The 15,772-nt window shown below is 40.6% G+C and overlaps 1 protein-coding gene across 1 annotated transcript in view; it reads right to left on the reverse strand.

Moving 5' to 3' along the window:
• Nucleotides 1-2,314: 2,314 nt before the first annotated feature.
• Nucleotides 2,315-15,772, reverse strand: part of LOC113612531 (protein FAM122B-like) — a 63,616-nt gene continuing 50,158 nt past the window's right edge. The window contains 1 exon segment of the mRNA XM_027092462.1: nucleotides 2,315-2,450. Within this exon segment, the coding sequence (XP_026948263.1) occupies nucleotides 2,315-2,450 (136 nt within the window).

Raw genomic sequence — 15,772 nt, forward strand, 5'->3', positions numbered from 1 at the left:
GGCCCAGCCGCTGCGCGGCATGTGGGATCTTCCCGGACCGGGGCACGAACCCGTGTCCCCTGCATCGGCAGGCGGACTCTCAACCACTGCGCCACCAGGGAAGCCCACAAGTGACCACTTTTATGAGTTTATATATACTTCGTTTGTTTCTCCAAATACATATTCTTATTTTAATGCTTTTATATATAAATGCTAACATGTTCTACATACTGTACTGCACCTAGCTTTTTTCTACTTAACGCTATATCCAGGAAGAACTTTCTATATCAGTAAAGAGTATCCTCCTTCTTATTACAGCTGCATAATATTTTGCATGGCTTATAGCATAATTCATTTTACCAGTTCCTGACTAGTTCTACCAGTAACGCATGAGAGTGCATTCCACAGTCTCATTAGCTATGTGTTTTGCCTATCTGATAGCTGAGAAATGGTATATCCGTGTAGTTTTAATTTTTATTAACTTAAAAGTGAGGTTGACCATCTTTTCATAGAGCTTATTCACATCTTTGGTCCCACACCCCCTGCTTTCTGGTGGGTGGGTGGTTTTTTTCCTTATTGGCTGTAGGAACTCTTTGTGATATGAGTTGCAAATATTTCCTTTCAGTTTATCATTTTTCTTTGACTTTGTTTATGGTGTCTTTACCATGCAAAACTTATTCTGGAGTCGTTGAATTTATGAATCTTTTATGACTTCTGGATTTTGAATCATAGTTAGAAAACCCCACTCCAAGGTAACAAATCATAGATACGCACATGCATACAAACACCAGTTAGAAGATATAGAGAATAGTCCATTTACAATAGCAAAAAAATTAAATTAAAAAAACCTAGGTTTAAACTTAAAGTCCCGAAACTTTTATAAGGGAAACTAAAACACTCCTGGGAAACACAAAACTAGACCTGAACAAATGGAAAGACATCTGGGATGTTCATGGATGTGTAGTCTTAACATCATAAAGATTTCCTATCTTTCTAAGTTATGTAAATTTAACATGATCCCAAAAAGAATACCACAAAGTTTTGGTATTTTTGTTTTTCACCTAGACAGGTTGACTCTAGAGTTCATATGAAGAAATAGCATAGCCAGGAAAACTCGAAGAGTAAAGGGAGAAATTTTTCCAGAAATTAAAACTTTTATATAACTCCAATAATGTGCCACTGGCCTGTGAACCAACCAATGGAAAAGAATTGGAGTACAGAAATAGACCCAAATATATCCAGGAATTTAGATAAAGGTGTCATCTGCAAACAGTGGAGAAAAAAATATACTGGTCAATAAATGGCATGAAAACTGGATGGCCATCTAGAAAAAAAAATTGAAGTTGGATTGATGCATTCCACCGGGATAACTCCAAATGGATCAAAAATTTAAATGTAAAAAGATGAAACCATCAAGGTGCTAGACAACAGAATGGGAGAATTAATTCCTTTAAATCTTGGAAGGGGTTAATTCTTGATGACTCAGTAACAGTATTTCATATGAAAGACTAAATTCATAACCAACGTCTCCCCTGGGCAGTAGTTATACTCCCCTCCTCAGCGTGTAACTTCCCAGTTTTGTAAAAGGACCGCCCCCAAATGAGTTTTCAAAGTAGATCCTCAGAATCATAAAACGGTTGGATTTTTCCCTTTTAGAGATTACTCGATTCAACTCACTTACCTTCTCCCCTTTAATTCAAACCTGCCGCATTTTGACACGATGTAATCAACAAGAACTGGGTGACCGGCAAGTGATCATACGCTGTGTGTCTGCACTGTGTGGATTTACAGTCCGCATCTGAGTGTGTGGCGGCACCTCAAATAGCCTTTGATCCAATTCAGTGCTGAAGTGCCTGGCACACCCCACAAATTCTGTAGGAGCTGGAGAGGCCTGAACTGGTCTTAGACGGTGGGCTGATTCATACACAAAGAGTAGCGGGGTTCACAAGAAAAGGCAAGGATAAATGTGCCACGAGGTGAGGTGAGTTGTTTTGAAACGATTTCCAGGGAGATATTCGAGACTGTGATTGTGTGTGCCGTTATTTCCTGCCTACCGTGAAGAAAACTTTTTTTCTGCCATGATTAAAGGGGCTGAACACAGGCTAGTGAGGAAAGAACCAAGCTTGCCAAGGGGCCACCGGCATTACAGAATTTAATCAGGGACACGGTAAAGAAGTTGTCATCGTGAAAGTGAATATGATTCATCTTGAAGGCAGCTAGCAGACAGGAAACGCACAGCAAGAGGCATGGCAATAGTTGTAATTATCTGTCACTGTAGGTGTTTCTGCCGCCTCGAAATCGTTAGGCCTGCACAGTTCTGCCACCCGAATTCACTTCAGGAGGAGTTATACAAAGTCAGCGTGTAAAGCTTCAGGTTTCCAGTAGGGATTCTGGAAACGAGTGTCTCCTCGACGATTTCATTCACCGAACTATTAAGTAGAAAGACTAAATAGCCACTGCTGAGGAGACACCTACAGGGTTTCAACATGAACGTGGAAACGGAACTCTGAGGTTTCAAAACTTTGCTATTATAAAAGAGATTGAAGATTTCAAGTAGCACCTAAAGCCCTGACACTTTGAGAGAACAGGCCTAAAAGGAACAATTTAAAATAGACCTAAAGGAAATTGCAGGTAGGGGAGTGCTTGGGACCGCGTAGCTGCTCTAGGAGATTCAAATGGAGGGAGTCTCGCTGTGTTATCCCAGCAGCAGAATGTCAAGTTAGTGATTATTTCATTAGGAAAATATTTGCTACACCTGTAATCTTGAAGTGATTAAACAACATACCAGAGCAGAACATTACTCTCCAGGATTAAATACCAAACAAAATAACAAAGAGTTGACCCAGCTACGGGCCACTGGGATGAGACCTTGTCCAGTTACCACATCAAAGACCCTTGAAGTAAGCCATAGGCAGAAAAAAAGAAGAATCAATTAGGATACTGGACTAAACTCAAGCTGGCTGTTTCCTTTATTTTGTTCATTTAGTTTCTAATTTGCCCCTGTCACTTAGTTAATCTAAATATGTACAAAAAATTAAAGTGGCACCCACCCTGAGCTATGTCAGCTCAGTACCTAATAAAAATGGGGCCCAGTTCAAGGAAGATGATGATGGGGAATGTCCAGCTCACTAAATGCATTTTCCAATTAGCTGGGAGATTGCTTTGTGAATCACTGACTTAATGAACACACAAGCTGGGCCGTTCAGGATGGGGGAAAGCCCTCATTCAATAAAGTGAAAAGAATAAATGAAATGATTTCACGAGGATATAGACAGATTTTAGTCCACCAAGGTAGAGAAAAACAATGCAAAACCTCTCTTGACAAAATGAAGTGTGAACTGTGATAATGTTAAGGGGAAAAAATGTGCTAAACCCTGGGGTAGATGGGTAAATTACTTTTGCAGAATCACAAGTCATGGCAGACGAGGTTAGGAATGGATTTATTTGGGGAAATTGAAACAAAAGCTCCCTCTCTCCCCTAATGAACATGTTTTTGGAGCTAATCACTGTACTAGGTTACCCGTGTCTTCTACTCTTTGCAGGCTGTTTGTTTATGGGCTTTTCTTAATAGACTTTATTATTTAGAGCAGTTTTGGGTTCACAGCAAAATTGAGCAAAAAGTACGGAGACTTCTCATATACCCCTGTCCTAACCCCCAACACGTGCATAGCCTCCTGCACCGTCCACATCCCACAGAGGTGCATTTGTTATAATGGAGGAACCCACACTGACACATCATTATCAAGCAAAGTCCATAGCTTACAATAGGATTCACTCTTGTCGTATGTTCTATGGGTTTGGACAAATGCATAATGCCATGTATCAACCACTTTAGTATCACATAGATAGTATCATATAGAATAGTATCACTGCCCTAAAAATCCTTTTTAACTTAAAAACCTTGTTATGGATAATGATAAACATGTACAGAAGCAGAGAGAATAGTATAACGAACCCCTCCCATTTACCCATCGCCTGCTTTCAGAAATTACCAACCATGGCCAATCCCAATGAGGTATTTTGCAAAGGCTATGAGAATGGAGCTATAGGCGGACTGGTATTACTTTTGTGGAAAAAGGATCTCTTCTCAGTTAAGTGAGTGATTGAATTATTTTGGAGTGACCGTGTATTAAGCACTAACTGTGCTAGGTACTTTGCAAATGTTATCTAGACCCTTGCTACTCCAAGTGTGGTCGGTGGACCAGCAACATGGGCATCACCTGGAGCTTACTGGCAGTGAAGACTCTCCAGTCCCATCTCAGACCTACTGAATCAGGGTCAGCAGTTCAGCAAGATCCCCCAGGTGATCTGTATGTGACTTGAAAGTTAAGAAGCACCGACTCCCTGGTCCAGGGTAGACACTTAAAATAGCATCCTAACAACCCTGCAACAACTCCTCAAGGCAGATACTATCATGCCCATTTTATAGGTGAGATAACTAAAGCTCAGAGATATTATTTGGCCTTTTCAAGGTCTCCACAGCTAAACTTAGATTTGTCCGGCTTCAGAGTTTATGATTTTACCGCTTAGAGCATGCTGCCTCCCAGCTAGGGGGCTCACTTTTGGGTTAACTCAGTGGAAAAAGAAAAGGAGATGGTAGTATGTGTTTGCACAACAGAGGACCAACCAGTCATCCTGGCAGATGATGACGACAGTGACGACGACAGCGATGATGACAGCAACAACAACAGAAAACCAAACAGTTTGCTATTATGCACGCAATCACTTGCTCCACTGAAAGACTTTTTCACTTTTCAACCAGTTATTATGGAATCGTGTAGGCAGCTAAATATTTCAGAGCGGTCAGAGGTCAGGAAAAAAGCTGGAGCAATCATCAAAGTTAGTCCCCCTTGACAGTATCTGTTGACCCAAATATGAACCAAACCGCAAACCATATGGTTTCCCAGAACAGAGAGAAGATGTGCTATAGACTCACATAACTGGTAAATGCATTTTTAAAAATCCGTCAGGCCAGTTTGACATCATATAGGCAGGAAAGGCAGGTTTCACTTTCCAACCAGCTGGGCAGTTTTAGCCTATAGCTCTGCTTATACTGAGAAGGGAGCCTGAAATGGCTGAGCACTGTTGGGCAATGCAATAGGACCCTTTGTGTTCGGGGTAGCATTTTGAAAGGAATATTACAGGAAAAGGTAGAGAAAAAGCATAATTCTGGGAGCGCACCCCAACTTTAGCAGAAACTCATTAGATCTTAGGAACGTCTCCCTCTAATCCTAGGAGGAGATTAGGCCGTTTCCTACTCTTTCTGCTGCACTAATGACTCAGGGGATCAGCATGGCTGCTTGCTTTTGCAATGAGCTGATCTGATGATTAATTAGCCTCTAGCAGAAACCTGATGAAGTTCTCAGTTCAAAGCCCCAGGGATCTAGTTCAGGGCAATCTGTCCTCAACAAAAAAAGACTAGGTGAAGAGGCACACAAACTGGCCTGGTGAGAGGGGGCCGCAGGGCTTATGATTGACTTTCTACTTTACAACCAAATGACCTGGACACAGCCTGCTGTTGTAAAACAGTATTCCTACTGAAAAACAGTAAACCCACTGGCTCAACAAAGCTAATTGTCTATGTGCATGAAATCAAATTCCTAGTGTATCTTCTCTGCCTTGTAAATACCTATTTGGATCACTTTATCCCACATTCTTTTTTTTTTAATCCCACATTCTAATAGATTTCATAACATTTTATGGCCAACCTTGCCCTCATGCTAAAAAATATAATGAACAATACTAAGAATTGAGTCAAAAGAGGCCCAAATAAAGCCACCTAAGGTAAAATGGATGTCTTATGAAAGTTATCTTAAGAATGTTTTTCTACACATTGAAGGAGATTTTAAATAGTATTTTAATACTGTATTTGAATATTTTGATCACTATATTTTCCCTCTGAAAATCTCACAGAGACATTTCTAAGATCTATTTATCTAAATGACCACCTTTGTAAGGTTAGGAGGGCAGTTATTATTGATCCCTCTTGTGCAGATGAGGAAACAGAGGCTCTGACAGTTGAAGTTAATTGCCCTCCAGCCAGGAAGGGGCACAGCCTAGATCAGCATCCTGATGGCGAGCCGGCCCTCTCTTCTTTCCACTTACCACAGGTTGAAGAAAAAGATAGCACAAGAGTAGCCACAAAACTATCCCCTAAAAAAACTAAGGCAGCTGAGAACATGCCAGGATTATTAAATTAGTTGGAAATACCTTTTCACTTTGGAAATTACAAGTTACACCCATGGGTCATTTGGTGAGGGGGAAGACACTGAGACACGAGTACTGAAGGCCTTTGGGTTGTAAGCTGTGTTGTGGACCCAGAGGAATGGCACTTGGGGTGGGGCACAAAGCTAGCTGCATTTTGTCCTTCCTTTCCTCACTGCTCATACTCTCCCCACCCAAGGGGAAGTCAGGAATATTCTGGAAGGCAGGGGCCCCTACTCAGAAAGTAGGGAGCTGGGGCACTGTTGTTCCAACTTCAAGAAGAGGGCATTCAGTAGACTGCAGTGTCTCCTGGGCCAAAGTCAGATGCCTTCCCCACCTCTACTTCTGGGGCTGGCTGTGGAGGGAACCATTAGTTTGAATTTATTCTAAAGGGCACGTCCTAATGGGTCTGAGTCTGGATCTGTATATGTGCTGCTATCCAGCTGAGGAGAGCACAGCGCTCTTTGTGACGTGAAGAGTGAGTTAAGTTCGTGAAAAGATTTCAAAATAGTCCAGGGGAGAGGAGGTGGGGGAACCCCCATAGCTTCACTTCTGCTAGCCCCTTCCAGTTTTACCATGACTTTGAGTCATTATTTTCTTACAAAGGGCTATAGGGTGCCCCGTAAAGCTCTCTTCCCCACAAGGGAGTCCTGGGGAGTTGGGCTCCAGTTCGGATTATCTAACAGAATGACCCTTGTAGATACCATGTAGATAACACACAATCAGCCCAAGAAATAAATTCCACACATGAACCACATACATTTGAAAGGCCCCAACTGCTGGGAGCCAGACTAATCTGTAGTTAAGGAAGGGATTTCTGGAATTTTCTGTGAGCCTCCCAGGCTTCCCGCATCTCATCCTTCTCATTACGTAAAAGGAATGGAAAAAGGAGATGTTTGTTTGGGCCAGGACAGTGTGTGATGGGAAAAATCAGCAGGTGAGAGGGCATTTTGTAATATTTAATCTAAAGGTAAGAGTTTTGCTAACTACTGAATAAATTTACGGAAGGAAACAATGTCCTTGGTATAAATATCAAATAACTCAACACTCCTAAAATCCTGGAGAACGTTCTGGTTTGCATGTCATAGGGGCTGACTGGACACTTGGAGGAGATGTCGTAGACAATTTGGGCATGGGATGGGAGACTGGGCTGGAGAAGTTACTCCTTCAGGCCTGAAATTCTGTGAAAACTAGAGGTGCCAATCCATTTTCTTACGGAAACTGTACTTTTTAAAGTACAAAATTATAGAGATGGAGAACAAATGAATGGTTACCAGAGGTTAGGGATGGTGGAGGGGGACGGGGTAGGTGTGACACACCAGGGACATCTTTGTGGTGACAGAATACTTTTGTGTCTTGATTGGGGTGGTGGTTCCACGAATCTATACATGTAATAAAATGGTGTAGAACTATACACACACATTGTACCTATGTCAACTTCATGGCCTTTATATGGTACTATAATTATGTGCAGTGTAATCATTGGGGGAGACGGAGTGAAGGGGAACTTCCTATGAGCCTACAATTATTTCAGAATAAAAAGTTAAGAAACATCAAGCACAATCCTGCATTTCTTTTAAGTGCCCTACAAAACACTTCATTTACACAGTTTTTCTTTTAAGAGAGCCCTACCCCACACACCATAACTCCTTCACTCTTGAGGATTAGAACTACAGACTTAGGAACAAACTTTTCCTTTTCCATCTTAATTTCTTCATTGGGAACAAATTGTCAGAGACCGCATCTTCCCCTTTTTAATTTTAATCTACAGGTCTGATGTTTCAGATGGAGCTATTCGGTCGGTAATGCCTTGAGCAGACACAGACGGGGAGGTTCTATGTCTGACTAAGCCAGCTCTTCTCTCTGAAATGGAAAGAAAGCAGAAACATGTTAAATTCCTGTCATGCCTTGCATGTGAATAGAAGCATAAGGGTAGGCAGGAGGGAGAAGACAGGTCAGGAGGGTCTGGGGTCCTCTGGTAAAGCAGAGAGGCTCTTCTCAGCTCCTCTGTGCTTCTGGTGTTGAGAAGCATAGAGAAATTGCCCCAGGAGGTCAGGCACTTGAAAGGTAAACAGTTCAACTAGCCTCAGAGAGGGGGCCCTTCGAGTCAAATGTAGAAATGTGAACCAGCTTCCTTCCCCACCTCCCCAAGTACATCAGAAGCGGAGGTGGACAGAGCCTGAGCCCTTCAGTGGGAACAGGTGGTTGTAACGGGCAGGTTATAAAGGGGTTTGGGATGGGAGCACCTGCCACCGGCTGTCAGCTTCCTGACACACTCTATCTGCCAGAGGCCCCAGCTTGGCCTTCGTAGATTCCATGCATCTCTCTGAAACTTCTTCAATCCATCTCATCTGACCCAGAGCACATGACTATAAGCTGTCTCATATTATTCTCTTATTTTGAGTCATAGGGGCCTGGGTTCAAATCCTAGTCCTACTGCTTATTATTTGTGTGATCTTGGGCAAGTTGTCTTAACTTTTCTGCCCCTCAGTTTGCAGATGGGGCAAATGGGGATAATACCTGCCTCACAGGGTTTGTAAAGTGTCTGGCACCTAGTAGGTGCCTAGCAAATGTTAGCCTTCTCTTTTCTCTGCTCATTGTTTTCAGTGTGGCCACATCACCCACTAGACTGGAAGCTCCTTGAGGGAGCTTCTCCCCCTGTACCTAGCATCGGGTTGAGTACACTGTTAATGAGTCCCTACTGGTTAGGCTAAATGGTGCCTTCCCAGCTGCCTCAGTGATACTACTGATGGAGACCCAGAAATGGGCATAAAGGAACATCAACATTTCATTTCTGTTTTGTTTGGCTTTGGTTTATTTTTCACTTTCTTTTTAAAAAAATCTTATTTTTTAATTGAGGTATAGTTGACTTACAGTATTACATTTTTCAGATGCATCAACATTCCATTTCAAAGATATGAAAGTAACATGCTGAATTCTTTACTTCCCTGATACATTGTTATAGTAAAACTGTCCATGTGATAAGGCCCACCTTTAGAGCAAATATAATTTTAGACGAATATTATGTACCTCAAGTAAAATTAAAGTCAGTATAGCAATACAATTCTACCTCAAGAAACAAGAAAAATCTCAAATAAACAACCTGACCTTACACCTAAAGCAATTAAAGAAGAACAAAAAACCCCAAAGTTAGCAGAAGGAAAGGAAGCATAAAGATCAGATCAGAAATAAATGAAAAAGAAATGAAGGAAAGATAGCAAAGATCAATAAAACGAAAAGCTAGTTCTTTGAGAACATAAACAAAATTGATGAATCATTAGCCAGACTCATTAAGCAAAAGGGAGAAGATCAAATCAATAGAATAGCAATAGGACAGGATGTCCGCAACTTACTCTCAAGTGTTTTAGAAAAAAATGTGTGTGTGTGTGTGCACGTGTGCGTGCGTATGCGCGCGTGTAGAGAGACAATGGTAAATGTACTAAGATGTTAACAATAGATAAATCTTCATCAAGAGTATGTGAAATTTCTTTTTACTACCTTTGCATTCGATCTTCTGTAAGTTGAAAATATCTTGAATTAAAATTTTAAAAATATATTATTTTGAGCATTTAACCATAGGGCCTGATGCTGTGCTAGGTATGATATTCAAGGAAGAACAAGACATGGTCTCTATCTTTAACCCAGAAGCTCATGGTCTGGGGCTGGCAGGACAAAAAACAGGCCAGCACAATTCAGTGTGATAAAGGATGGCACCGAGGAGGTGTGCTGAACCCAGACCTCCTAGGGTGAGGGGGTTGCAGAAGGCTCTTTACAGACGAGGTAAAGGAGAAGCTTAATGTTGGGGGAACTAATTAAGTTTGGGGTGCCAATAGGACATGCAAGCAGAGCTGACCAACAGACTGTGGGTTATAGACAAGAGGTGCCTCCTGAGGACAGACAACAAGGCCTGGATTAGCAGGTGTCAGGGGCCAGGCCAAAATCACCGTAGCCTCCGAGGTAACATAAGAAGTGCAGGCATAAGCAAAAACACCTGAAGCTGAAAGGTTGAACACAAGTGTGCTTACTGATGACTTAGGATGAACTTTGTGGTGCGAAAACTGAACTTCCTAGCGACATCAGCCCCTAGATTGATAAATATCAATAGAAGTAGCCTGGATAAGGGCATGGCCCCAAATTAGCTAGGATTGCTAATTATAGACTGTGAGGCAGGAAGAGGACATTAAGTGATCATAAGAAACTAAAGAAGTGATTTTTCAAGAACAGGATGAGCTTTACCAGCAATAAGGATAAGGTAGTACCCAATTAACACACAACAGGATGGGGAGAGGTTGTTGTTAATAGGAAAAATCCTGAGAACAGTGCTGGGTTCCACAATGAAGGGAAATCAGCAAGGCAGTACTGCTGTTTCAGAAGTCAATGGGGGAATGGGAATTTCCACTTAATTATTAGATATAAGAGCCAGGATGAGAAAGTACATGAATGTTCCTACCAAGGGCCTGGTGGGAGCTCATTTTTTTCCTTTCTTTGAAAATTTTTATATTATGGAAAATTTATAAAAATAATGAGAACAACATTGGCTTAAGCCACATAAAACTGCCAAAATGTGACAATTTTTGACCCACAAAAATGCAATTTCATGTTTCAAAAGCAAACGAACTCCCATATACCCATCACCCAGCTTCAGCAATTATTGACACATAATCAACTTCATTTCATCCAAGTCCCCACCCATTACCCTGGCAAACTAATTTGAAGCAAATCTCTGGTGGGGTTTTTTTTGTGTGCTTTTAAATAAATGATTTAATACCTATAAAAGAGATTCATATTATATATACATATGTATTATAATATTTTTACTTAATTTTCTCAGTAAAGTAATATATTCATGTGGCTCAAAATTCAAAAGATACATCCTGTTGTATACCTTTAATATATACAATTTTTATTTTGTAATTACACTTCCATAAAGCAAAAAACAACAAAAAGCGTACAAAGCAAAAGGACAACAGCTCTCTTTCCTCAGAGGCAACCGACATTAACAGCTTTTCATGTATCCTTCCAGAGACGTTTTACACATATGTTAGCAAAGAGATTGCAAACTATTCCCACTGATTTGTACCTTGCTTCTTCCAACTAACAAAATATTTTAGAGATCATTCCATATCAGCACATAAAGAGCTCCCTCTTTTTTCCAGCTACCTAGCATTCCATTTAAGAACCACAATTTACTTAACTAATCAAACCACTATTGGTGGACTTTTAGGCTGTTTCCAATCTGTTGCTGCTATAGACAGTGTTGCAATGACTCACCTTACGCATTCATCTTGCATCAAAGCGAGTAAGTGTTTCTATCTGTAAGAGAAATGCCTCAAGGCTGAATTGCTGGATGAAAAGGAACATGAACTTGTAATTTTGATAGATATTGCCAAATTGCCCTCAATCAGGTAGGAGTTATTTTAATGCTGTCTTCACCCTTTTATCACGCGCAGTTTTCTTGCTGCACCTTTCCACTTCCTCCAAGGGCCCTGTAGGGGACCATTTCAACATATCAAACTCAGAAACACCTCTCTGGCCTCAGCCTCCTATGGGTCTCTCGCTACCACTCTGGCCACACGACCACCGGCCTGTTCTTCCTCCCCTTTCCTTGCCCAGAGGTCATCATAGGCTGCCGGCTTCCTTTCCTCCTTCCAAGCTGGCCCCATGATCAGCTGTCTTAGCCATGCTAGTGTTCATCCCTGGATGAACACTCTCCCCATGAACACTCTCCCCATGACCTTCTGTCGTACCTGCTCTGCCAATCCTCGGCCCTGTGAAAACCCCACCACCCATTCTCTCCATCCCCCAGTCCCAGCCTGCTAACTATTGCTGGAGAAGGTCATGAGATTGGCTCTGCTACAAAGCCAGGCCAGTCAGCCTCAGCGGGGCCCCAAGGGCTGCAAGGCAGTCCTTTTATATATCTGTATCAAATTTCTCTCAGTGATTGTTCCAAATCCTCTCCCTCTCTTCAGGTCCCTTTCCCCACTCTCACCCCGACCCCTCAGTTGAGGGCCTAGCCTTGGGTTTCAATGACAGGACACAGGTCACCAAGCAGGAACTCCCCCGATTCTCTCAGCTCTTTACCTCGCCCTTCCTTGGATCTCTGCATTTTCGCATATGCCTGCTCATCCCCCATCCCTCAGCCTCAAGAGAACAAGGGACTTCCTCCTCAAGGCTTCCTCTTCCACCTGTGCCCTTGACACTAAGTCCTCTTGCATTCTCCTGCACTTGGCCCCAGGGGCCATCCTTTTTCCCTTTGGGCAAGCTCTCCCTCCCTGCTAGGTTTTCCCTCTCAGCCTAAAAACACTTCCCCTCTATTGGTGTCACTGTTCCACACTACCAACAAACTCTGAAAATTTAGCCATCTTTAAAATTACACAAGTAATTCATGCCTCCTGGCTTCACTTCTTCCTTCTAAGTCAGCTCCAAAATGTAACAGAAAACTCAGAAAATAATGATAAGTAAAAAGAAGAAAATAAAAACCACCCACAATCCCACCATGTAACTGTTAACATTTTGGTGTATTTCTTTCCAATCATTTTATATGCACATATATTCATTTACATACCTATATGTATTTTTTTTACAAAAGTGGATCATAGTACACAAAGTGCTGTCATACTATATTTCAGACATCTTAGCTTTGCTATCTATTAGTTGTCTGATCCTGGTTAAGTAAATTAACATTCCTGAGTCCATTTCCTCCTGTGTAAAATGAGGACTATTGTAGTAACCACCTTGCAGGGCTGTTATGAGGATTCAATGAGATAAAAATATATAAAAACACTTATCACAGTGCCTGACACATGGCAAGTTGAATTAATGTTAGCTATTATGATCTTCCAACGTCAATAAATATAGCTCTACATAATAATGTAATGAGTTCTGTCAGTGTTGTGTCTAATAGGAGTGACTAAAGCCCTGCAGTGACACCAGCACATATTCATTTGGTACATGAGCAAGTGTATCTGTGGGATAAACTCCTTAAAGCATAACTGCCGGTTCAAAAGCTCTGCACATTTGTAATTTTCATAGATATTGTCAAATTGCCCTTCCTCAAGTGGAAGTTATCATGATTTCTCTAACTTTTCCCTTACTGATGAATATTGAGGCTGTTTTCAAGTTTTTCACTGATACAAACCCAGACTGTGAAGAACATTCTTATAACTAAATATTTGCATGGATCCATGATTATTTTTTTCAGGGCAAAGGAAAGAGTATGAGTAAATGCACAGAGATGGGGGAGCAAATGGTGTGCATGGGAAACTGCTAGTATCAGTGACACACAGAGGGGAGAAGGACAAGAGGTGAGGCTGTAAATAAATTGGGACCAGATTATAAAGGACTGTGAATGCCACATTTATTCATTTAGTCAGTCACTAAATATTTAGTGACTATCTATTACAGGCCATGCACTGTTTTAGGCACTTTATCCACTTAGTGAACAAAATCAGAAAACGATTCCTGCCCTGGGGGAGCTTACATTCTAGTGAAGAGATACAAACAATAAAAGTAATAAGTAAACTACAGACAGTGTTAGAAGTTGACAAGAGAAAAGGGAAGGTAGAGCAGGCTAAAGGGGATCAGGAGTGCTGGGAGCAGAATTATTATATTATTGTAATATTATAATATATTGTTATTAAATATTAATAATTAATATTAATATTGCACAGAGCAATATTAAATAGAGTGGCTGCCCCATTGCAGAGTTTAAACTTATTCTAGTAATGAGGAATCACTGAGGTAGGCATTCATATATGTTCATCATCATCTGTGCCATATCCACATACCACCTGATACTTGATACCTAATGATTTCTTTAAATCAACTTACCATTCACGAATTAAATTTGTTTTAAATGAAGTTTTATAACACCAGCATAAATGGAAACCCAGTATTACATGCCATGAGGGCCTAGAAGAGGGTACTGGATGATACTAGGACTGGCCTCTTCCCTTCATTACAGAGACCAGCTAGTAAATAAGAACAGTAACAACCAGCACATTTAAAATTGTGTGCTTATTATTTGCCAGGTAGCTTAGCATTTTACATGCAGCAGATAATTAATTTTATCTTCTCAGTAATTCTATGCTGTAGGTACCATTATTGTTCCCATTTTTTAGGAGGAAATTTGGGCAAGTGATTAACTCTCCCAAGCCTCAGTTTCCTCCTAAATAAATGGGGACAATAATGAGGATATAGATTTAACACCTATCTTTCTCAAACTATTCCAAAAGTTGAAGAGGAAGAAACACCTCTGAACTCATTCTACGAGGCCAGCATCACCCTGATACCAACATCAGACAAAGACTCTACCAGAAAAAGAGAATTACAGGCCACCGATGAACATAGATGCAAAAATCCTCAACAAAATATTAGCAAACCGAATCCAACAACACATCAAAAGGGTCATACACCATGATTAAGTGGGGTTAATCCCAGGGATGCAAGGATGGTTCTATACCCACAAATCAATTAATCAAAGTGATAGACCACATTAACAAACTGAAGAATAGAAATCATATGATCATCTCAGTAAGTGCAGAAAAAGCTTTTGACACAATTCAACATCCATTCATGATAAAAATTCTCAACAAAGTGAGTACAGAGGGAACATACCTCAACATAATAAAAGCCGTATATGACAAACCCACAGCTAACATCATACTCAATGATGAAAAGCTAGAAGCATTTCCTCTCAGATCAGGAATAAGACAAGGATGACCACGCTCACCACTTTTGCTCAACATAGTATTGGAAGTCCTAGCCACAGCCATCAGACAAGAAAAAGAAATAAAAGGAATCCAATTTGGAGAGGAAGAAGTAAAACTGCCACTGTTTACAGATGACATGATACTACAGAATATCCTAAAGACACCACCAAAAAACTATTAGAACTAATAAATGAATTCAGTAAAGTTGCAGGATATAAAATTAATACACAGAAATCTGTTGCATGGCTATGCACTAACAATGAATTATCAGAAAGAGAAATTAAGAAAACCATCCCATTTATAATTGCATCAAAAAGAATAAAATGCTAGGAATAAATCTAACCAAGGAGGTGAAAGACCTATACTCAGAAAACTATGAGACACTGATGAAAGAAACTGAAGATGACACAAACAGATGGAAAGATATACCATGTTCATGGGTTGGAAGAATTAATATTGTTAAAATGACCACTCTCTCCAAGGCAATCTACAGATTCAATGCAATCTCTATCAAAATACTAATGACATTTTTCACAGAACTAGAACAAATAATTCTAAAATTTGTATGGAAACACAAAAGACCCCAAATACCCAAAATAATTTTGAGAAAGAAGAACAAAGCTGAAGGTATGACACTCCTTGCTTTCACACTACAGTACAAAGCTTAAATAATCAAAACAGTATGATACTGGCACAAAAACATACACGTATATCAATGGAGTAGAATAGAGAACCCAGAAATAAACCTACACATATATGGTCAATTAATCTATGACAAAGTAGGTAAGAATATACAATGGGGAAAAGACAGCCTCTTCAATAAATGGTATTGGGAAAATTGAATAGCTACATGCAAAAGAATCAAACCAGACTGACTA

This window comes from Aethalodelphis obliquidens, unplaced genomic scaffold (genome assembly GCF_003676395.1).
Source record: "Aethalodelphis obliquidens isolate GAN/ISIS:26980383/991018 unplaced genomic scaffold, ASM367639v1 scaffold78, whole genome shotgun sequence".
Taxonomy (NCBI): domain Eukaryota; kingdom Metazoa; phylum Chordata; class Mammalia; order Artiodactyla; family Delphinidae; genus Aethalodelphis; species Aethalodelphis obliquidens.